The 15529-nt window shown below is 40.3% G+C and overlaps 2 protein-coding genes across 4 annotated transcripts; one reads left to right on the top strand and one right to left on the bottom strand.

Moving 5' to 3' along the window:
- The first annotated feature begins 1113 nt into the window (after nt 1-1113).
- On the top strand, nt 1114-9349 carry LOC116253076 (tobamovirus multiplication protein 2A-like). 3 transcript variants are annotated; one of them, XM_031627814.2, is made up of 7 exons: nt 1114-1189; nt 1458-1776; nt 3842-3941; nt 5390-5470; nt 5551-5655; nt 8415-8630; nt 8816-9349. In XM_031627814.2, the coding sequence occupies exons 2-7, from the start codon at nt 1544-1546 to the stop codon at nt 8921-8923; spliced, it is 843 nt and encodes a 280-aa protein (XP_031483674.1). In that variant the 5' UTR covers nt 1114-1189; nt 1458-1543; the 3' UTR covers nt 8924-9349. The 3 variants fall into 3 exon arrangements, with proteins under 3 accessions (XP_031483674.1, XP_031483676.1, XP_031483675.1); XM_031627816.2 differs by having other exon boundaries at nt 1522-1776; XM_031627815.2 differs by having other exon boundaries at nt 1160-1241.
- Nucleotides 9350-12513: 3164 nt separating this feature from the next.
- On the bottom strand, nt 12514-13636 carry LOC116253135 (acidic endochitinase-like). The gene has a single exon (XM_031627910.2). It carries the CDS (start codon nt 13591-13593, stop codon nt 12628-12630), a length of 966 nt encoding a protein of 321 aa, XP_031483770.1. The 5' UTR covers nt 13594-13636; the 3' UTR covers nt 12514-12627.
- Nucleotides 13637-15529: the final 1893 nt, after the last annotated feature.

Raw genomic sequence — 15529 nt, forward strand, 5'->3', positions numbered from 1 at the left:
TAATAATACACAATTTCCAAAACTGGATTTTTTTAACGGGCCCATGCATGTTGACTAAAATCTTAAATCCCGCGTGGGGATGCTTGAAAGGTTTCTTATGATAGAAAAAGATGACGACATTTTTGGGTGGCCTTTGACGACTGTGTTTTGGGAAAAACAGAAACACTGCCATGGGATGGGACGACTCGGGCGACAAAATCTGAGGGCTGAAACTTGATCCAACGTCTTCAGCTTCAGTTGCTTCAACGAAACGACACCATTGTAGATCTGAGTTGTTTCAGAATAACACGAAAGTTGGAGGCACGAACGCGAATATCCCATGGTAAGAAGCCGCTCCTCGCATTAAACGCATCTCATGCAACATGTTGGTGTAAAGAGCACGATGGGTCCCACGGTGCTTTGATTAGTGATGCGGGGCCCATCGTATCAGGAAAGCCCACGGTCTGTGCCAGCTCAAACCAACACCCTTTTTCTCCTTCTTTTTTCTTTTTTCTTTTTTTGGGACCTCGAGCATAGCTGCATCTGTTCCGAGAAACAAGCGACTCGGCTCACGACTCACTCGAGATCGACCGAGCCGGAGTGAATGCATATAAATGTAAGTAAATGCACAATATGTTCATTTTCGTATGAAATATTTACGTGATGTATTAAATTAAGCAATTGCTTTCATACCTACACTCGCAGGCCATGGCTATTCTATTATTAAGATCGTGAACATGTTCGTATTGTATACATGAACAACAGTAAATAACAGCATCTTTGTAACAATTTTAAGTTTATATGTTTTTTACAAACATTTTCATTAGGGTTTTAATTTTTACGACAAGTTTTTTTGTATTAGTAGCCAGATCGAAGTTGTATTGGTTATTCTGTATGTATGATATGATTAGCGCATCGGGGTTGCATAAGCTGCTTCGTTTCCCGTGAGGATCGGGACGATACGTATCGGACATTAGCATGACCGGCTAAAGCCAAGCCGTCTCAGCCGACCGGCGTGTGTTTTCTGCGTTTGGGGACTTGCCAACTCTGCAACACGTGGTGGGCCATGATTGGTCCGAAGGCCAACTAATAATGCGGTAAAGGAGCACCAAAAAATGACATTCTTATCCCTCGCTTCGCGCTCCCACCATCATCCTCCTCGTCATCGCCATCACCATCTCTGTCTAAGACCCTTCTGCACCATTCAGAGGTAGAACTCTCTCCCTCCAATACGCGGCAGTTTCTACGAGGATTGGATCGCAGTGCGTTTACCAATTTCAATTATCCAGGGATCCGTAGGCCAGAGATTGTCGTTTCTTTTATTTCTTAAACGAGATTTTCTCTTTGTTTGTCGGATAGCGCGCCTTTTCTCGAAATTTCGAGCAAAGATCAAATCGAGCTTTTTCTTTCTTTTTAGTGGATTTAAGCCTATTGTGTTTCTTATGTTGTTTCGGTACTTGTTTCGATCGGTGGGTTAGGGTTTTCTGTGATCCCGTGGAGCTCTTGGAGTCATGAACTAGGATTTGAGTTCTGCATTTCCAGGGAATTAGGATCATCCGAGAGAATGGCGTGCCGCGGGTTCTGGGAATGCTTGCTGAAGCTTCTGAATTTCTTGCTCACCCTGGCTGGGTTGGCCATGGTGGGTTACGGAATCTATTTATTCGTAGAGTGGAAGAGGAGCACCACCGACTTGAATGCTGCAATAAGCGATGGGGTGCAGACGGCAGTACTTGGTCGACCGTTGCTGATGAGCGTCCCGGTCTCGGCTAGCATCCTTGATGATCTTCCCAAAGCTTGGTATGCGGTTTTTCTCTTCTACCCTGATCTAGCGAGTTGGCTTCCACCCTTAGTTTGCTGTTTATCTTGTTGTTCTGTTATGGTTTGGAGAGTTGTTGGTTGTAATGGTTGGTACTGCTTTTCACTTATGATATTGCGATTCCGCGTGTTATGTCCGGGTGAATTCTCGGAGTTTGGGTTTCCGCGCGATGAGTTTCTATGCAATTTGGCATCTGCGAGACGTGGGTTGTGAAGTAATGAATGCGATTCAACAAGTTTAGTGTGTTACTTGGCCTATTTAAGGGTGATTAGTACTGTAGGTGAATCAGATTCTCACTGCGTTGGCATGCTTTGGAAGGTTTGGCTGCAATTCTTGCTTATTTAGCTGATTGGGCAATCGCCAAATTCCTTTCTTTTCTCATTGTGGGAAGGTGGTCTGACTTGAGCTTGATCGAATCACCAACCTTGGCGTTGTTTCATCTGGATATGATCGGCCAATTATAGTTTGAAGTTCAAAAGGGACCTGTTCTTTTCTCCTAGTTCAGCGCATGTATCATGCTGGTCTTGTTGATTTTCTCACTGTTGTTTGAGGGGCTACAACTTCATAAAATGCAAGCTGCATTACTAATTGTTGGGACATGGTTGCATTGCAGTTCCACCGCTACTTGGGTGCAACTTAGCAGATTTCCTGGTTATAGTCAGTTATTGTTGTTTCCTATGTCAATCTGGGAGCCACACAGTAGACTTATGGTTTTTTAATGGGTGGTATGTATTATGGGACATGGTTTTTTATTACAAAAGAAGTTTCGTAAACTTTTTTTTTTCATTATATTTCCAATTTGGAATTCAGTTTGCAGTTTATAATTAAACAAACATCTTCTAAGGCATAGTACTTCGGGGATGATGCAGCTGCTGGGTGACACATTTTGCCATGTGAATACTTGGAATGACTGGTAGAAAAATAACTTATCAGAAACAAATCATTGAAAGGATATGTCTTCAAATAGGAAAATATATTTTTCTTGTCAATGGTGGCTTTATTGATTTTTTGGCATACAGAAAGGCATTCCAAAGTGGAAGGCGGTCTGTAAGATACCTTAGAGGTTATAGGGAACAAATTTGTCCTTGGGAAGGGACGTGTTTCTGTGCCCTAACACATTAATGGCTGTAGTATGTTGCAACCTTAAAACTAAAAGTAATGCAGTTTCATGTGAAAGAACTGCTTCATGGATTAGTTATACTTGGTCTTTTCAGAATGTAATTTCCCACTAAGGTTCTATTTTTTCTTCTTTTCAAAGTAATGATTTTATCTTTGACTTTATGCAGAGTCCCAATTTGTCATGGTCCATTTTAAATTGATTGTGCATTTGAATACTTTTGGAGAAAAAATATGAACCTATTTTTGTGTCCACTAGATCTGTTGGTCGAGAATTGATATGGTGAAATTATAGGTTCTTCGTACTTAGCTATATAGGAATATGCCGGACATGTAGGATTCTCCAAAAATATACAAGTGCTTCTTATCTTGGTCCCAATAACCTGGTTAGTCTTTTGCAATTTGCTACCCAATTTAATACATGTGTGGAGCACCCTAGGTCAGATAACTAGGTTGAGAGTCATGAACCAAAGCTGGCTTTTCCAACAAAATCTCTAAAGGTTCTAGTCTGGCCAGTAATCCAGATTTTTTCATGCTTCATTCAAATTCGATTATGCAGGTCAACTTTGGAAAAGTTGCTCCTCCTTCTGTCAGTTCAGAAGACATATTTGAGCTGGAATTGTGTGTTCGGTGGAGAATCTAGAAATATATCGCTTCTGATGTGGATGAGTTGATCAATGTTGTGTGCTAATTTGCTTCATTCTAGCACCTAAATCCTTTTCCATTGTGTCCTCAATTTATTGCTTCCATTGTCAGCATAAGTATGTGCAAAAATGGATCAATAAGCATTGTCATTATCACTTGATTTCATTTAGCAGTTGTCTAGATATATCAATTGTCTTTTGTTCTTTACAGGCAAAGTTTCAGCAAAGTCTTGGTCTGCTTGGTGCATTGTGGAGGCTGATGTCACACTGTTTATGTTTCTTGCAGGTTTATTCTTTTATTTATTGGCATTGGAGTCATCCTCTTTGTTGTTTCTTGCTTTGGCTGTATTGGATTAGCGACCAGGCGTGGCTGTTGCCTTTCTTGCGTATCCTTTCTCCTAGCTTAGCCCCTTTGTTTTCTGTCTGGAAAACATAAAAAAAAATGAGGTTACCTGTTTTTTCTTTGGCTATCATATTTCCTTTCCAGCTTCAGGTCCTTTACAAGTGATTATTGCATGATAAATATCAACCTTGCGGTGTTATCTTTGTGTTGATCCTATTACTTTTCTGAAAAAGAAAGAAACAAGTTACAGTATACATGCTCGGAAGGAAAAGCCAAAGGGGTGGAATCCTCTGTTTGTCATGAGAAGCTGACAGAGAACTAATTTCGTTGTGTTTTAGTTGCACTTCTCTACTTTTTGGATCCATGTTATCAGTTTGAGACTTTGAGTCTTTGAGACCCTTTTATGTCTTTCTGTTATGGTTGGACTCCTTGTATCCAATATCCAATTTGTTTAGGCAACCATATTCAAAGGCACATCCTCTATTGCTGAAGATTTATTAATTGAGTTTAGCCCTGAATCCTAATCTTTGTTTGTTTACACTGCTTCACTTTGGTGAGAATTAGAACGAGGAACTCTGATCACTGCATCAGAAGCCAATTTAAATTTCCATTCAAGTTGCATACCCTGGGCATTGAGAACTACTCATGGATTGAAGAAAAGGTGGGGTGTGGGTGGTGTGGGTGAAGGAGTGGGTGGACGAGAGCATGAGGTTGTGGGGCTTAAAGGTAAAGCACATCCAAGTTTCTGTTAGGAATTCAAGTAAATGCCAGCTCAAAAGAAGTCAAAGCCTTTCAATTTTCAGATTGGTAGAACTTGATATGTTGTACTTCCTCCGGGACTTTGAGGTACCATGGTCTTCACTAGTGACACAGCTTATGTCTGAGCATTTTAGGTGTTTATTTGATCTTAGATTACACAGTTTCGGAAAAGACAGAAGGTTTTTTTTTTCCCGTCTTGTGCTGGGACTCACTAAGCTCTAACCGTTGCCATTTTATATGGATGGCACATTCTTTACATCACTTGAAGAATGTCCCTCCCTTACATGAAGCCATCAAACATTAAAGCTACTGCAGACAAATCGTCCTCAATCCTTGTTTTTGCATGAAAAAGGGAGGAAGAAAGTCAACACCCTTAGGTGTCTGACTCTTCTTTCTTTTTTTTTTAAACCCTGATGAGGTCATCCAGGTTGAGCGCCACCTGGGGCATTCTCTCATAATGATGAGGCCCAGGAGAGCAGAGTTGGCTGTATGTTGCTAGTTTAAACTTGTTGCATGTTTGATTCCAGAGGGAATCAAACTCTTGGGGTATAAATATCAAAAACATCTCCAACAAGTTGCGCGATGCTCCTGGTGCTAAAAAGGCATGTGCTAAGTTTCTTATGATGCTTGGCAACTTCATCAGTCACAAGTATAATAATTTTATATCCATGGGTGTTTTCTAGCTAGTACTCTTCTTTGGCTTCTTAAAGTGAATGTACTTAACACAAACAGTACTCCATACTGGTGCTTCTATTGATCTTGGTGGAGCTTGCATTTGCTGCTTTCATATATTTTGACCACAGTTGGCAAGATGTAAGTGCGATCTATATATTTTTTTTCTGTTGATACGTTAGTTTTCTCATACATACTAATGTAATAAACTATATGTATAGGTCATTCCAACTGACAGCACTGGAGATTTTGACATGATATATGATTTTATAGAAGAACACTGGAACATTGCCAAGTGGGTTGCTCTTGGAGTTGTTATCTTGGAGGTATTTTACCCCCTTTTCAAATGAATCTACAAGTGCCTCAGTTTTGCCTTTGTGAGCTGCATCAGATTCTTTTTCAATTTTTTAAACTCGATAAAAAAGCGTAGGTATCTTTTTGTTAAGAACTGCACTGGCTCGATATCCAAATTGCATTCTTTATAGCTTTAGAATGTAATCTTCAAAATTCTCATCTGCATTTTTGAAGGAGTAGACAACGGAGGCTTCTTTCAACACCTGTGTGTTTTCTTTGTTTTTCTTCTAGAAACTTCAAACCATTTGTATGAGCAGATGTGTACACGTGCATGTGTAGGTTTCCCATGTTTATCCTAATGAGTCTTCGTGGTTAGGGCTCATCCAGTGATGCGAACCCAGCTATGGACCCAAAAATTGAGCTCAATTCCTAGCTAAGAGCCACACTTGGTGGAGTTCTTGTTCTGCTATGCTGCAGGATGAATTAGTATATCCTCTTCAAAGCCAAAAAAATTAGGCTAAACAATTCAAGTAAGCCAAGACTCTTAGGATGCCAATGGGATGGAGAGAGCTCTGCCTATAATCCCATGCCCTAATTCATTACCCACAGAAGTTGGGCAAGGAAATATGATAAAATAAACCTCACCCTATAATTGCTTACCGTTTTTGATTGACCACCAATTTGCAAGGGTTTTAACTCTCTTTTGGTTGTATTTGTCTCGGCCATTGAAGTGGCTGCTAGCAAACCTTGATGTTATAAAAAAGTTTTCCAATTTTCACCGGAACTGCATTAGTAGTTTGGGAGTTATGGACTGATCATGAACAGGAACTAGTAGTGACTGGAAGGCTGTTATGAAGAAATCCTCCAATTTTCACCAGAATTGCATGAGGGGTTTGGGAATTAAGGATTAGCTATGAACACACTGACTGGTGACTGGTTTTCACTCATCTGCACTTTTCAGCCCTCATTGCTCTTAAACAATGGAACTTTTCTCCAGCCTTTTATTGCAGAGAAAGAGAGAGAGAGAGAGAGAGCTGATTTCATTCCATAATGATCTCAGTACAAGCCTTGGCTGTTTTGTATAGGCTAGTCTCTAACTCTTTACCTAACACACTGACAATCTAACTCACTATTGTCACAACTAAGCAACCATATTGTATAAGACTCCTAGAATTCTCCCCTTGACATCCCTAACAAGCAATTAACCACCCAATGACCTTTGACCTTCTTGCTAACTGACCCTTGGCCACCAGTGGGCAAGGCATCTAGCGAGCTTACTTGGGTAATTGGTCAATGTCACGTCTCATTGGTTGGATCATTGAGATAACTACCATGCTTTCCTATCGTGGTCGGTTGTTCAGTCTTGATAATGCTCTGTTTTTGGTATCCTCTTCCATGGATTAGTCACCTTGTCCAAGAACTTTAGTTGCCTGGCATGGACTTTGGTAATGCTTGCTATTTCATCCTTGTCTTTACTCCTCTCAGCCTCTGTTTAGTAGCCACACTTGGCTGTGAACCTCAGCAGCCACATGCCTCAGCTGACAATCAGCTGAGTCATGCTCATAGTGCTGCCCATGAATGAAGGCCAATCGCTTGCCCATGCCTTTGTTTCTAAGGGTCATAGTCAGTGGGCCTATAAGTGGGGTTCAGTCAGCACACCGTGCTCCACACTACTTGTCCGCAAGTGGTCAAGTGTTGCCACAAAAATCAATTTGTTGTAAGGATCTCGAATTGTTCATTTTGGCCTGCACATTGGCTATGTGGGGCACAAATTACATCCATTGCTCAACCTAAGGAGCTGCTGTGGGCCTGGGTTTTCCTTCTTGATCGTTTCTGTTATCCAAATGGAAAATATGATAACTTGAAATAGATTAGCTTGATAACATTAAATAGATTGGCTGCTGTTTGTTCGTTCAAAAGGTTTTGCTATGATGCCATGCAAACTGTTGTTTATCTTATTCAAAAAGTTGGATATATAAATATATAAATATAAATATAAATATAAATATAAATATAAATATAAATATAAATATACAGACAGACAGACAGACAAATAGATAAATAGATAGATAGATAGATAGATAGATAGAGAGGTCATTTGGACCATTATTCCATTCTTTTCTGGCCTCAAATGACCAGGGAATTAGCTAGCTGAACATTGCTGATGCTGAAATGAAATATTTAATATTTGATCAAATTGTGTGGGCTGGGGATGGGTGTGAGATCCCATAATACATGGCTATATGAACTGTTCAACCAACAGGAAGAGAGGACATCTAGACTGACCTTACATCCATTGTGTTGAATATTTCCCTTGTCACCTTAGATGGCCCCTCCCTCCCCTTCCTCCTACCTCCTCACTCTCTTCTTTTCCCCCACCTTCTCTCTCTCTGTATTACACAACACACATACACAGGGGCTATAAAATTCCATATGGCCTTCACATTTTATGTGTTCCCATGCAGACGAAGACTGATAGTGGAACATATGTGACACTGTGTTACGGGCGTACTACTATTGATATTTTCTCACTCAGCGCACATGGAACGGGCATTTCCCGCCCCTTTGTTATACAGTTTAAGGATGAAAATTTAAAACCAGATTCAGTTGCTGAATCTGTTTAGTTCAAGCTTGATATGGACTGGTTCAGTCTGCCTTTAATTTGTGTTGCCTTTTCCCTATCTGCTTTGTGAATTATCTTAGCTTCAAGTCATTCGTCGCTTCTGTTCCTTGATATTTTGAATGCACAAATTACAGTGCGTGTTCCATCTAATAGTTTCCTATGATGCAGGTCCTAACATTTTTATTAGCCCTTGTGGTACGAGCAGTGAACAGTCCACCTGGAGAATATGACAGTGATGACGAGTATATTGCTCCACGGCCTTGGATGCAGCAACCATTGCTTGGTGGTAGGCCAGGTGTCCCAGCAACTGGAGTTCCTACGCCTGCTGCTCCTGATCAGCGCATTGTGAGAAATGATGCTTGGAGCGCGAGAATGAGAGAAAAGGTATTGAATTAATGTTTAATTTCTTATTATAGTTGAATTTCATTTTTTTTACTGCTTTGTGAGTCCTCTGTAATGTAAGCCACACTAAGAGCCTTTTTGATTGGGAGACAATTGTTGACTCAGCAGCAGGTTATTTTAGTTTTTTGAGTTAATGTCTTGACAAGCTTCTCCTTAATCGATTGTAGTATGGCCTAGACACGGCAGAATTCACATATAACCCCTCGGAATCAAACCGATTGCACCAACAGGCAGCACCACCGACTGAGGAAAGGAGTCGTTGCATTATAATGTGATTACTTGAAGGTTATCTGATTTCTAAATGCCTTCCTGGGCAATCGAAGGTCATGAAGACAGATTTCTGTAGCAACTTGTGGGAACACTTTTCGTGTGTAAGATTACATGGAATTGGAGATGTGTACATTCCATTTCGGCCCTTCCTTTTGTACGTCTGCTGTTATCCTTGCCAGTCATACTTTTTTGAGTAAACTTGGTGATGTTTACTGGAGCGAGATGGTTCTTGATGTGAGTTTTCCATAGCTGAGCTTTCCCATGTGGGACGGCCAGAAACAATTAGCCTTGGGCGAAAAGGATAGAAGGAAACTTCTTTCCTTGTAAAACAAACCATTATCACCTTTGACCATCAATCAGGGTGAGAAAATCTTGTATTACTGAGAATGTCCCCGCTGCGTCAATGGTTGAGAATGCATTCTTCTTGCTCTCGTTCTTGGATGATAACTCCGTTTAGCTTTTTACTCGGTATGTGTTGCATTTTCTTTGGTAAAAGGTTGTTGGTAAAAATGTCGTCGTTGTGGTGTTTATCATCTAATGGACATCAGACTCCGCAAGGTACTACTTGTAGATTCGAGCTTTAGTAAAGATGCAAGGGCAATATTATTCGAAAGTTGGCATCTATTTGGCAATGATTATTTTATTCGTTGTGTTACTGGCGCTTTTTCTTGTGAACTTTGAGATGTCACGAATACCGAAGGGATCCTTCATAGGTAAATGACCGTTTCTCATGCTCATTACTCAAAAGTTTATTTCACGGGCACCAGTGAAGTTTATATGTTTCAATATGATGGAAGGTGAATACACTTTTCTGGATATCTCCTGGTGTAACCTCGCTATGTTTCCCAACTCACAAGTTACTACAGTCTTCCATCACATGCGTCACAAAAAGTTCCATTCTTCTCTTGCCAGACTTATCATACCTGGAGGGGGGATAAGAATTTGTAACCTGTGTCATAGCAAGGTCAATGATTCTTAATCCATGATTGATGATTTTCAGTCTGCAATTTGGTAATTTTTTTCAAATAAATGTTTTGTAAAAGATTAGGGTCCTCAAGAAACCCGTGGGTCTTCGAGGGGAGCTTTATTCTACATATATTGATTAATGAAACACATGAGCCACTGTATGAGTGAGGATATTTTCATACATTCTGCCTAAAACTGCTAGTTTCTCAATTGACATATGCAAGTATGGCTCATAAAGTGCAATATCAGGCGCAACCGTGATGCGTATTATTTCTATCGAATGGAGAACTAGAGAACTTGTTTCTTTGTGAAATTATGGCTTCCAAAGATAGCCCGTGAACGGAAATTTAAATTTCTATTGATATAAAATCTTGTGAACCATATTTAATTTTGTTTCGGATGGATTGAGCACTGGATGGATTGCTTTGGCTTTGTCAAACTTGACCCATTAATTTTGCTACTTTTCGCAAACAAACGTCAAGTGTTAGTCAGCTATATAGGCCACGGAACTGTGACAGGAAAACTAATCTTTGTAACATATACATTTGGGTTCCCCAAACCAGTAATGTGGGGAAGAGGAGGGTTTATTTTTCTACTTTACTCAGACCGAATCAGATGTGGAAGTCATCAAACACCCGCTAAAGAAAATGTTTTCCCATCAAACAGGAGCAAGCTTTACCCTTTACCAAAAACTGCAATCGAACCATCTGAAGTGAAGTCAGACGTCTCGATGATAGGCGGAGCAACAAGTCGTCTTGGGCCACTTTCACTTTAAGATTCCGGGATTTGATACATCCTGGATTCACATTAGAGATTGAAAGTGGATCAGATACCAGATAAGAGGTCTCTCATGTTGCCATCTTCTGTATCAGATTCGGGTCCGATTTCAATATGTACTTAGCTTATCCCGCTATTCTGATGACCCCTTCGATCTTCGCAAACCAAACCGAAATTTAATCATGTTCGTGGTCAAAGTATCTGTCTTCTCCTTCAAACAAGACAGACGGGGACCGTTTCAAACTTCTACTAGTTTACTAAAAGGGCTTTCGAATACAACGTGCCTCATCGGTTATTAAGGAGGAACACACCTACAGGAGAAGGCCCTGTTTGAACTTCAAAATCGAAGCCAATTATGAACTAATATAAGGTAGTCGAATTACTCGGTTTCACATATGCAAACTTCAAATAGTTAGCGTGACATGTAGGAGTAATTTTCCGATAGTTGCTTCTGCTTTAGTCACACCATCTAGTAAACTTAGGGTCATTTAGACTAAGTTACTGAGAGAAATTGATAATACTATTGAGTTTTGGCGAGGTTTTTGATCTTCTAGTTAGGTTAATTATTTTTCTTTTTGAAGGGTAATAAAAAAGGGTTCATGTCGATGATTTCATTGTTATTCTATTCCTTTGTTTTAAGATGCACTTAATTTAACGGAGAGAGTCTATTTAGCTTTATCTGAATCGGTCGAGCTGTGGACATCTCTGATGAAAGGAACGCAGGAACTCAAATGTGTTCCATATTAATTTGGGGTCGGAACAAGAAGTCTGTTTTTGAAACTTTTCATGAATAATATTGCTATGGGGAAACTTTGGTTATTAACTCTCTCTAACGATGGTGGAGCTATGATTTTTTGGTTCAGGAGCACTCGAGTCATCAGAATCTAGTGCAGGCATATGTAATTTTTGGATTATCGTAGTGTAATTTCATGTCGTTGTAATGGAAACTTTTTATGAACTGGTATGGGCAGTCACCAACACCAGCACCCATTTATCTCCTCCACTCATTACCAGCTCGTTTCTATCAACTTTATTTTTACCTCTAGGAGTCCAACACGACCAACTTTAGTTTTTTTCTTCACTTGTATATTGTCTGTTTCTTATGTCAAATTTAAAGTAGCTAAATGAAAAAATGTAAATATATGCGTGTTTTTGCTACTCCAACATTGTATTAAACACATTTATCCCTCACAAGTGGTGCCTTTCCTTTTTCATATTTTTGATTTGTCAGAGATATGTACAAAATATCCTCGATTTTCTTTTATTCCCTTAAACTAATAAACCTTTTGTTCTTTGCTGTTTTCTGAAGACCCGTCTGCAATTGAGTCTTGATCTCTTGAAGGCTTGCAGCCGCTATGCAGGGGTAGAGCCATTTGGTTTAAGCAGCATTAGTTATAGATTTAAATTTTTTAAGCACATCAATATGGAAATAAAAGAAATTACTTTCAGAGTTAATAATAAAAATAATTATTTTTGTGTTTTGACAATTACCCACACGTTCTCCACGAATGCCTCCACCTCTGCCTCCTTGATTCCCGTCCACTTACCTACCTCTCGAAACCATTCGGTGCAACTATCTGCAAATTTTGAATATACTTTTTTTTTTCTATGTTAAAATCTACATACAATAAACTATAAAAAATAATCGAAGCAATTTGTTATGTCATCCTTCATAAATTCTATATACGGGCAGAATCTAATCCTCGTTTCTTAAATCCTTATTATCAAGTTCAGTAGATAGCGATATTTGTTTAGATCATATGTAACCATATGATTCTTCCACGCATCTTTTATGTTTTTGGATGAGTTATTTGTCGCTCTTTCCCCATCTCCCTCTCATGTTAGCGTTGAAAAGCACAAAATTTCCTTTGAAACAGAAGAAAGTTCAGAAGCATGTAAGCTTCCGCATTTTATTTAGATAGTAGGCAGTAGGAGCAGTGCAGAGGCAGAGCAAAGCTTTTCTGCCTTAGAAACCAGCACGGGTCCTCATATTGCTACTGGGGTTGACGATGCCATATATGAGGTCACTGTAGGGTGCACGGTTGCCGTCTTCAAGGAACTTCACGTCCAAGTACCTGTTCCACAGCATTACCCCCTGGAAGTTCTCATGCTGACGCGCGATCTTCAGTGCACCTGGAAGCTCCCTAGGCGAGATAAAGCCTTTCTCCTTGTGGTCAGGGTTGGCAAGGATCCCCAAGTAGAAGTCCATGTCGCTGAACTCCGTGGCCCAGCTCTGCACAGACGCCTCAAAGGCTGCGGTGTCCCTTCGATTGTAAGAGCAGGTTTGGTCATAGAAGCGCGGCCACACCTTGCTGAACAGCCCCGTCTTCAGCGCGTTGTAGAGCGGTATGTCTGCTTGGCCGGCGGAGTGACTGCACCCCTGGGATGCTGTCAGGATCATGTTCTCGTCCAGCTGCTTTAGGTCCTGTGCAAGCACGTCCCAATAGGCGCTTGTCGAGGCGTCGTTGACGTAGAAGTCGACGCCATCTAGCTTTACCCTGCCGAGGGGACCGTCGATGCCATTGCCGCTCATGTAGACGTCGAAGATGTGGGCGGCCAGCTGGTTGGCCTCCTGCGCCGACGCCAGCGTGTACTTGTTCTCGTCCAGCCCTCCAATAGAAAGCAGCACTTTCACACCGAGTTGTTGGCAGGCGTTGATATCCTCCTGAAGGCTCTTACAGCCATCGGTCTCAACGTCGCAGACGGTACCGAAGTCGGGCCTCGGCGTTCGGCCGTTGCCGAAGTTGGTGAGGAAGGCCAAGCTCACGTGGCTGAAGTGTTTGGTTTCGCATGTGGCCCTGAGATCAGCATTATTCAGGTTTTCCATGTGCGATCCCCAATAGATGGCCATTTGGTCAGCACGGACATTGATGGTGAGGGTAGTGACCACACAAAGGAGGAGAAGGAAGCAAGGCCAAGAGGAGGAAGCCATTTTTTCTCTCTTTCCTCTTCTGTTGGCTCGAGTGGTGGTGATGGTTGAGCAAAGGGAGAATCGGAAGGTCCTTATATAGTTGAACCATGTACTGTTAACTTACACTTTTGAAACTACGAGAAGTAAAAATAGGTGATGGAAAATACTTAGCAGAAATGAAAAGGAAGCGGAAAGAGTTTTCACTTTTCTTGTTTATATTGTCTCGTGTCTTATCAAACCACAATATCTCGAATTCAACAAATTTCAAATTACTTTTCGAAGGTTGCCTTTCTTTTTCGAACATCGTCGTTCTTTTTCAAGGTAACTCAAAGTTAGACAGCAACTTAATAATTTAGCATTATAAGTTAACTTGAGTTAGTATAGAAAAAAAGATGTTTGTTTAAGGAAGAAGAGATTTTTTTCCCTTATGTTCTTACGAGAGTCACAAAAAATTGTCACCTGATAAAAAGGTTTAAAACAATGAAAATAATGAACCCATTTTTTTTATTTTTTTGAAAATACTTCAAAACCAATTTTTTGTATTTCTTTTCTCATTATTTTTTGCTTTAAAGTTAAAAAGTAAGTTAAATTATTTCCCTTCATTTAAAAAAAATTGTTGAAATTTTTGCAAGAATTTCCTCTTTGTTGAAAAAAATGCATGAAAAAACGTTTTTGTTTAAAATCCGTTGGCTGTTTGTAACTATAGTTTTTACCTCAAGGTGCTGTTGTGTTTGCATGAAACCCAGCACACGCATGTGAGCTTCATGATCTACAGAATGATATAATTTTTACTCTGCAGACTAGATTTCATATGCCCGTTTTGATTAATTTTAAAGTTCTTAAAATAAGATCAGTTATGTTTGGTGAAACAACTTTTTTTCTTCAGCTTTCAAGATGATTCTCGCTTCTTAGCAATCCATGCTTTCATTTTTCTCTCGACAATGATGTAATTTCTAAGTAAAAAGTAAGTAAAAACTAAGTATCTAAGATAAGGATGGATTTCTTTTACAAAACTAAAGAGTCTCCGTTAAATAATTAGTATGCAGCCTAATGGATGGATTCCTCTCGATCCGTTAAAAAAAAAAACAGAAGGCCGGAAAGAGAAAACGAAGGAGGACGAGGGATAAGAACATCATATCATTCTTCAAAGTTTGGTGTGGGGACGAGACGGCCACGGTGGCCCATCTCCGATAATGAGGAAAGGCCACCAACAAAAACAATTCATATACGTCCGAAAGCCCGACAATGTGACGCTGCAAAACAAAAACGAGAGAAGAACGGTTCTCTTTCTTTCCGCAAAAAGAAGGAAATTAGTGGAAATGTTACAGAATTGCTTATTTATCTTTCATAAGGAAGACGACACAGAATTGAAAGCAGAGGCTTCGTGGACGATGGATCACGCAGGTTGGGGGCACATCATGGCTGTCTTTGTTAGCGTAATTTGCAAGACGACGAGAGAGCCATGGGAGTCCACGCTTAGCTAATGGACAGTAGGTCTCCTTCATCTGCCTCAGAAAACAAAAAGAAAAAGAAAAAGAAGCAGAAGACCGGAAACAAATTTAGAAAAATTAAGTGGGAAGAGGACACAGAGACGACGAAGGACGAGAGATAAGAAGAACATCATATCGTGCTTCAACGGCCAGTCTCAGATAATGAGAAAAGGCCACCAACAAAAAGAATTCATATCCGTCCAAAAGCCCGACAATGTGACGCTGCAAACCAAAAACGAGAGAAGAACGGTTCTCTTTATTCTGTGAAATTCATACCTTTTTGGTTTGTTTCTTCTTCCGCAAAAAAACGAAAAATTAGTGGAAATGTTAGGACAGCTTATTCATCTTTGATAAGGAAGACGACACAGAATTGAAAGCAATCTGGAGTCTTCGTGAACGATGGATCAGACGGGTTCCTGCACATCATGGCTGTCATTGTTAGCGTAATTTGCAAGACGACGAGAGAG

Source organism: Nymphaea colorata, chromosome 4, assembly GCF_008831285.2.
Source record: "Nymphaea colorata isolate Beijing-Zhang1983 chromosome 4, ASM883128v2, whole genome shotgun sequence".
NCBI classification, from domain to species: Eukaryota; Viridiplantae; Streptophyta; class Magnoliopsida; order Nymphaeales; family Nymphaeaceae; genus Nymphaea; species Nymphaea colorata.

Excerpts from the sequence above, each read along its gene's own strand:
- LOC116253076 (XM_031627814.2), top strand. The coding sequence starts at position 1,544 with ATGGCGTGCCGCGGGTTCTGGGAATGCTTGCTGAAGCTTCTGAATTTC. Across the intron at positions 3,942-5,389 it reads GTGGCTGTTGCCTTTCTTGC|TACTCCATACTGGTGCTTCT; the intron begins GTATCCTTTCTC and ends TAACACAAACAG. Across the intron at positions 8,631-8,815 it reads GCGCGAGAATGAGAGAAAAG|TATGGCCTAGACACGGCAGA; the intron begins GTATTGAATTAA and ends AATCGATTGTAG.
- LOC116253135 (XM_031627910.2), bottom strand. The coding sequence starts at position 13,593 with ATGGCTTCCTCCTCTTGGCCTTGCTTCCTTCTCCTCCTTTGTGTGGTC.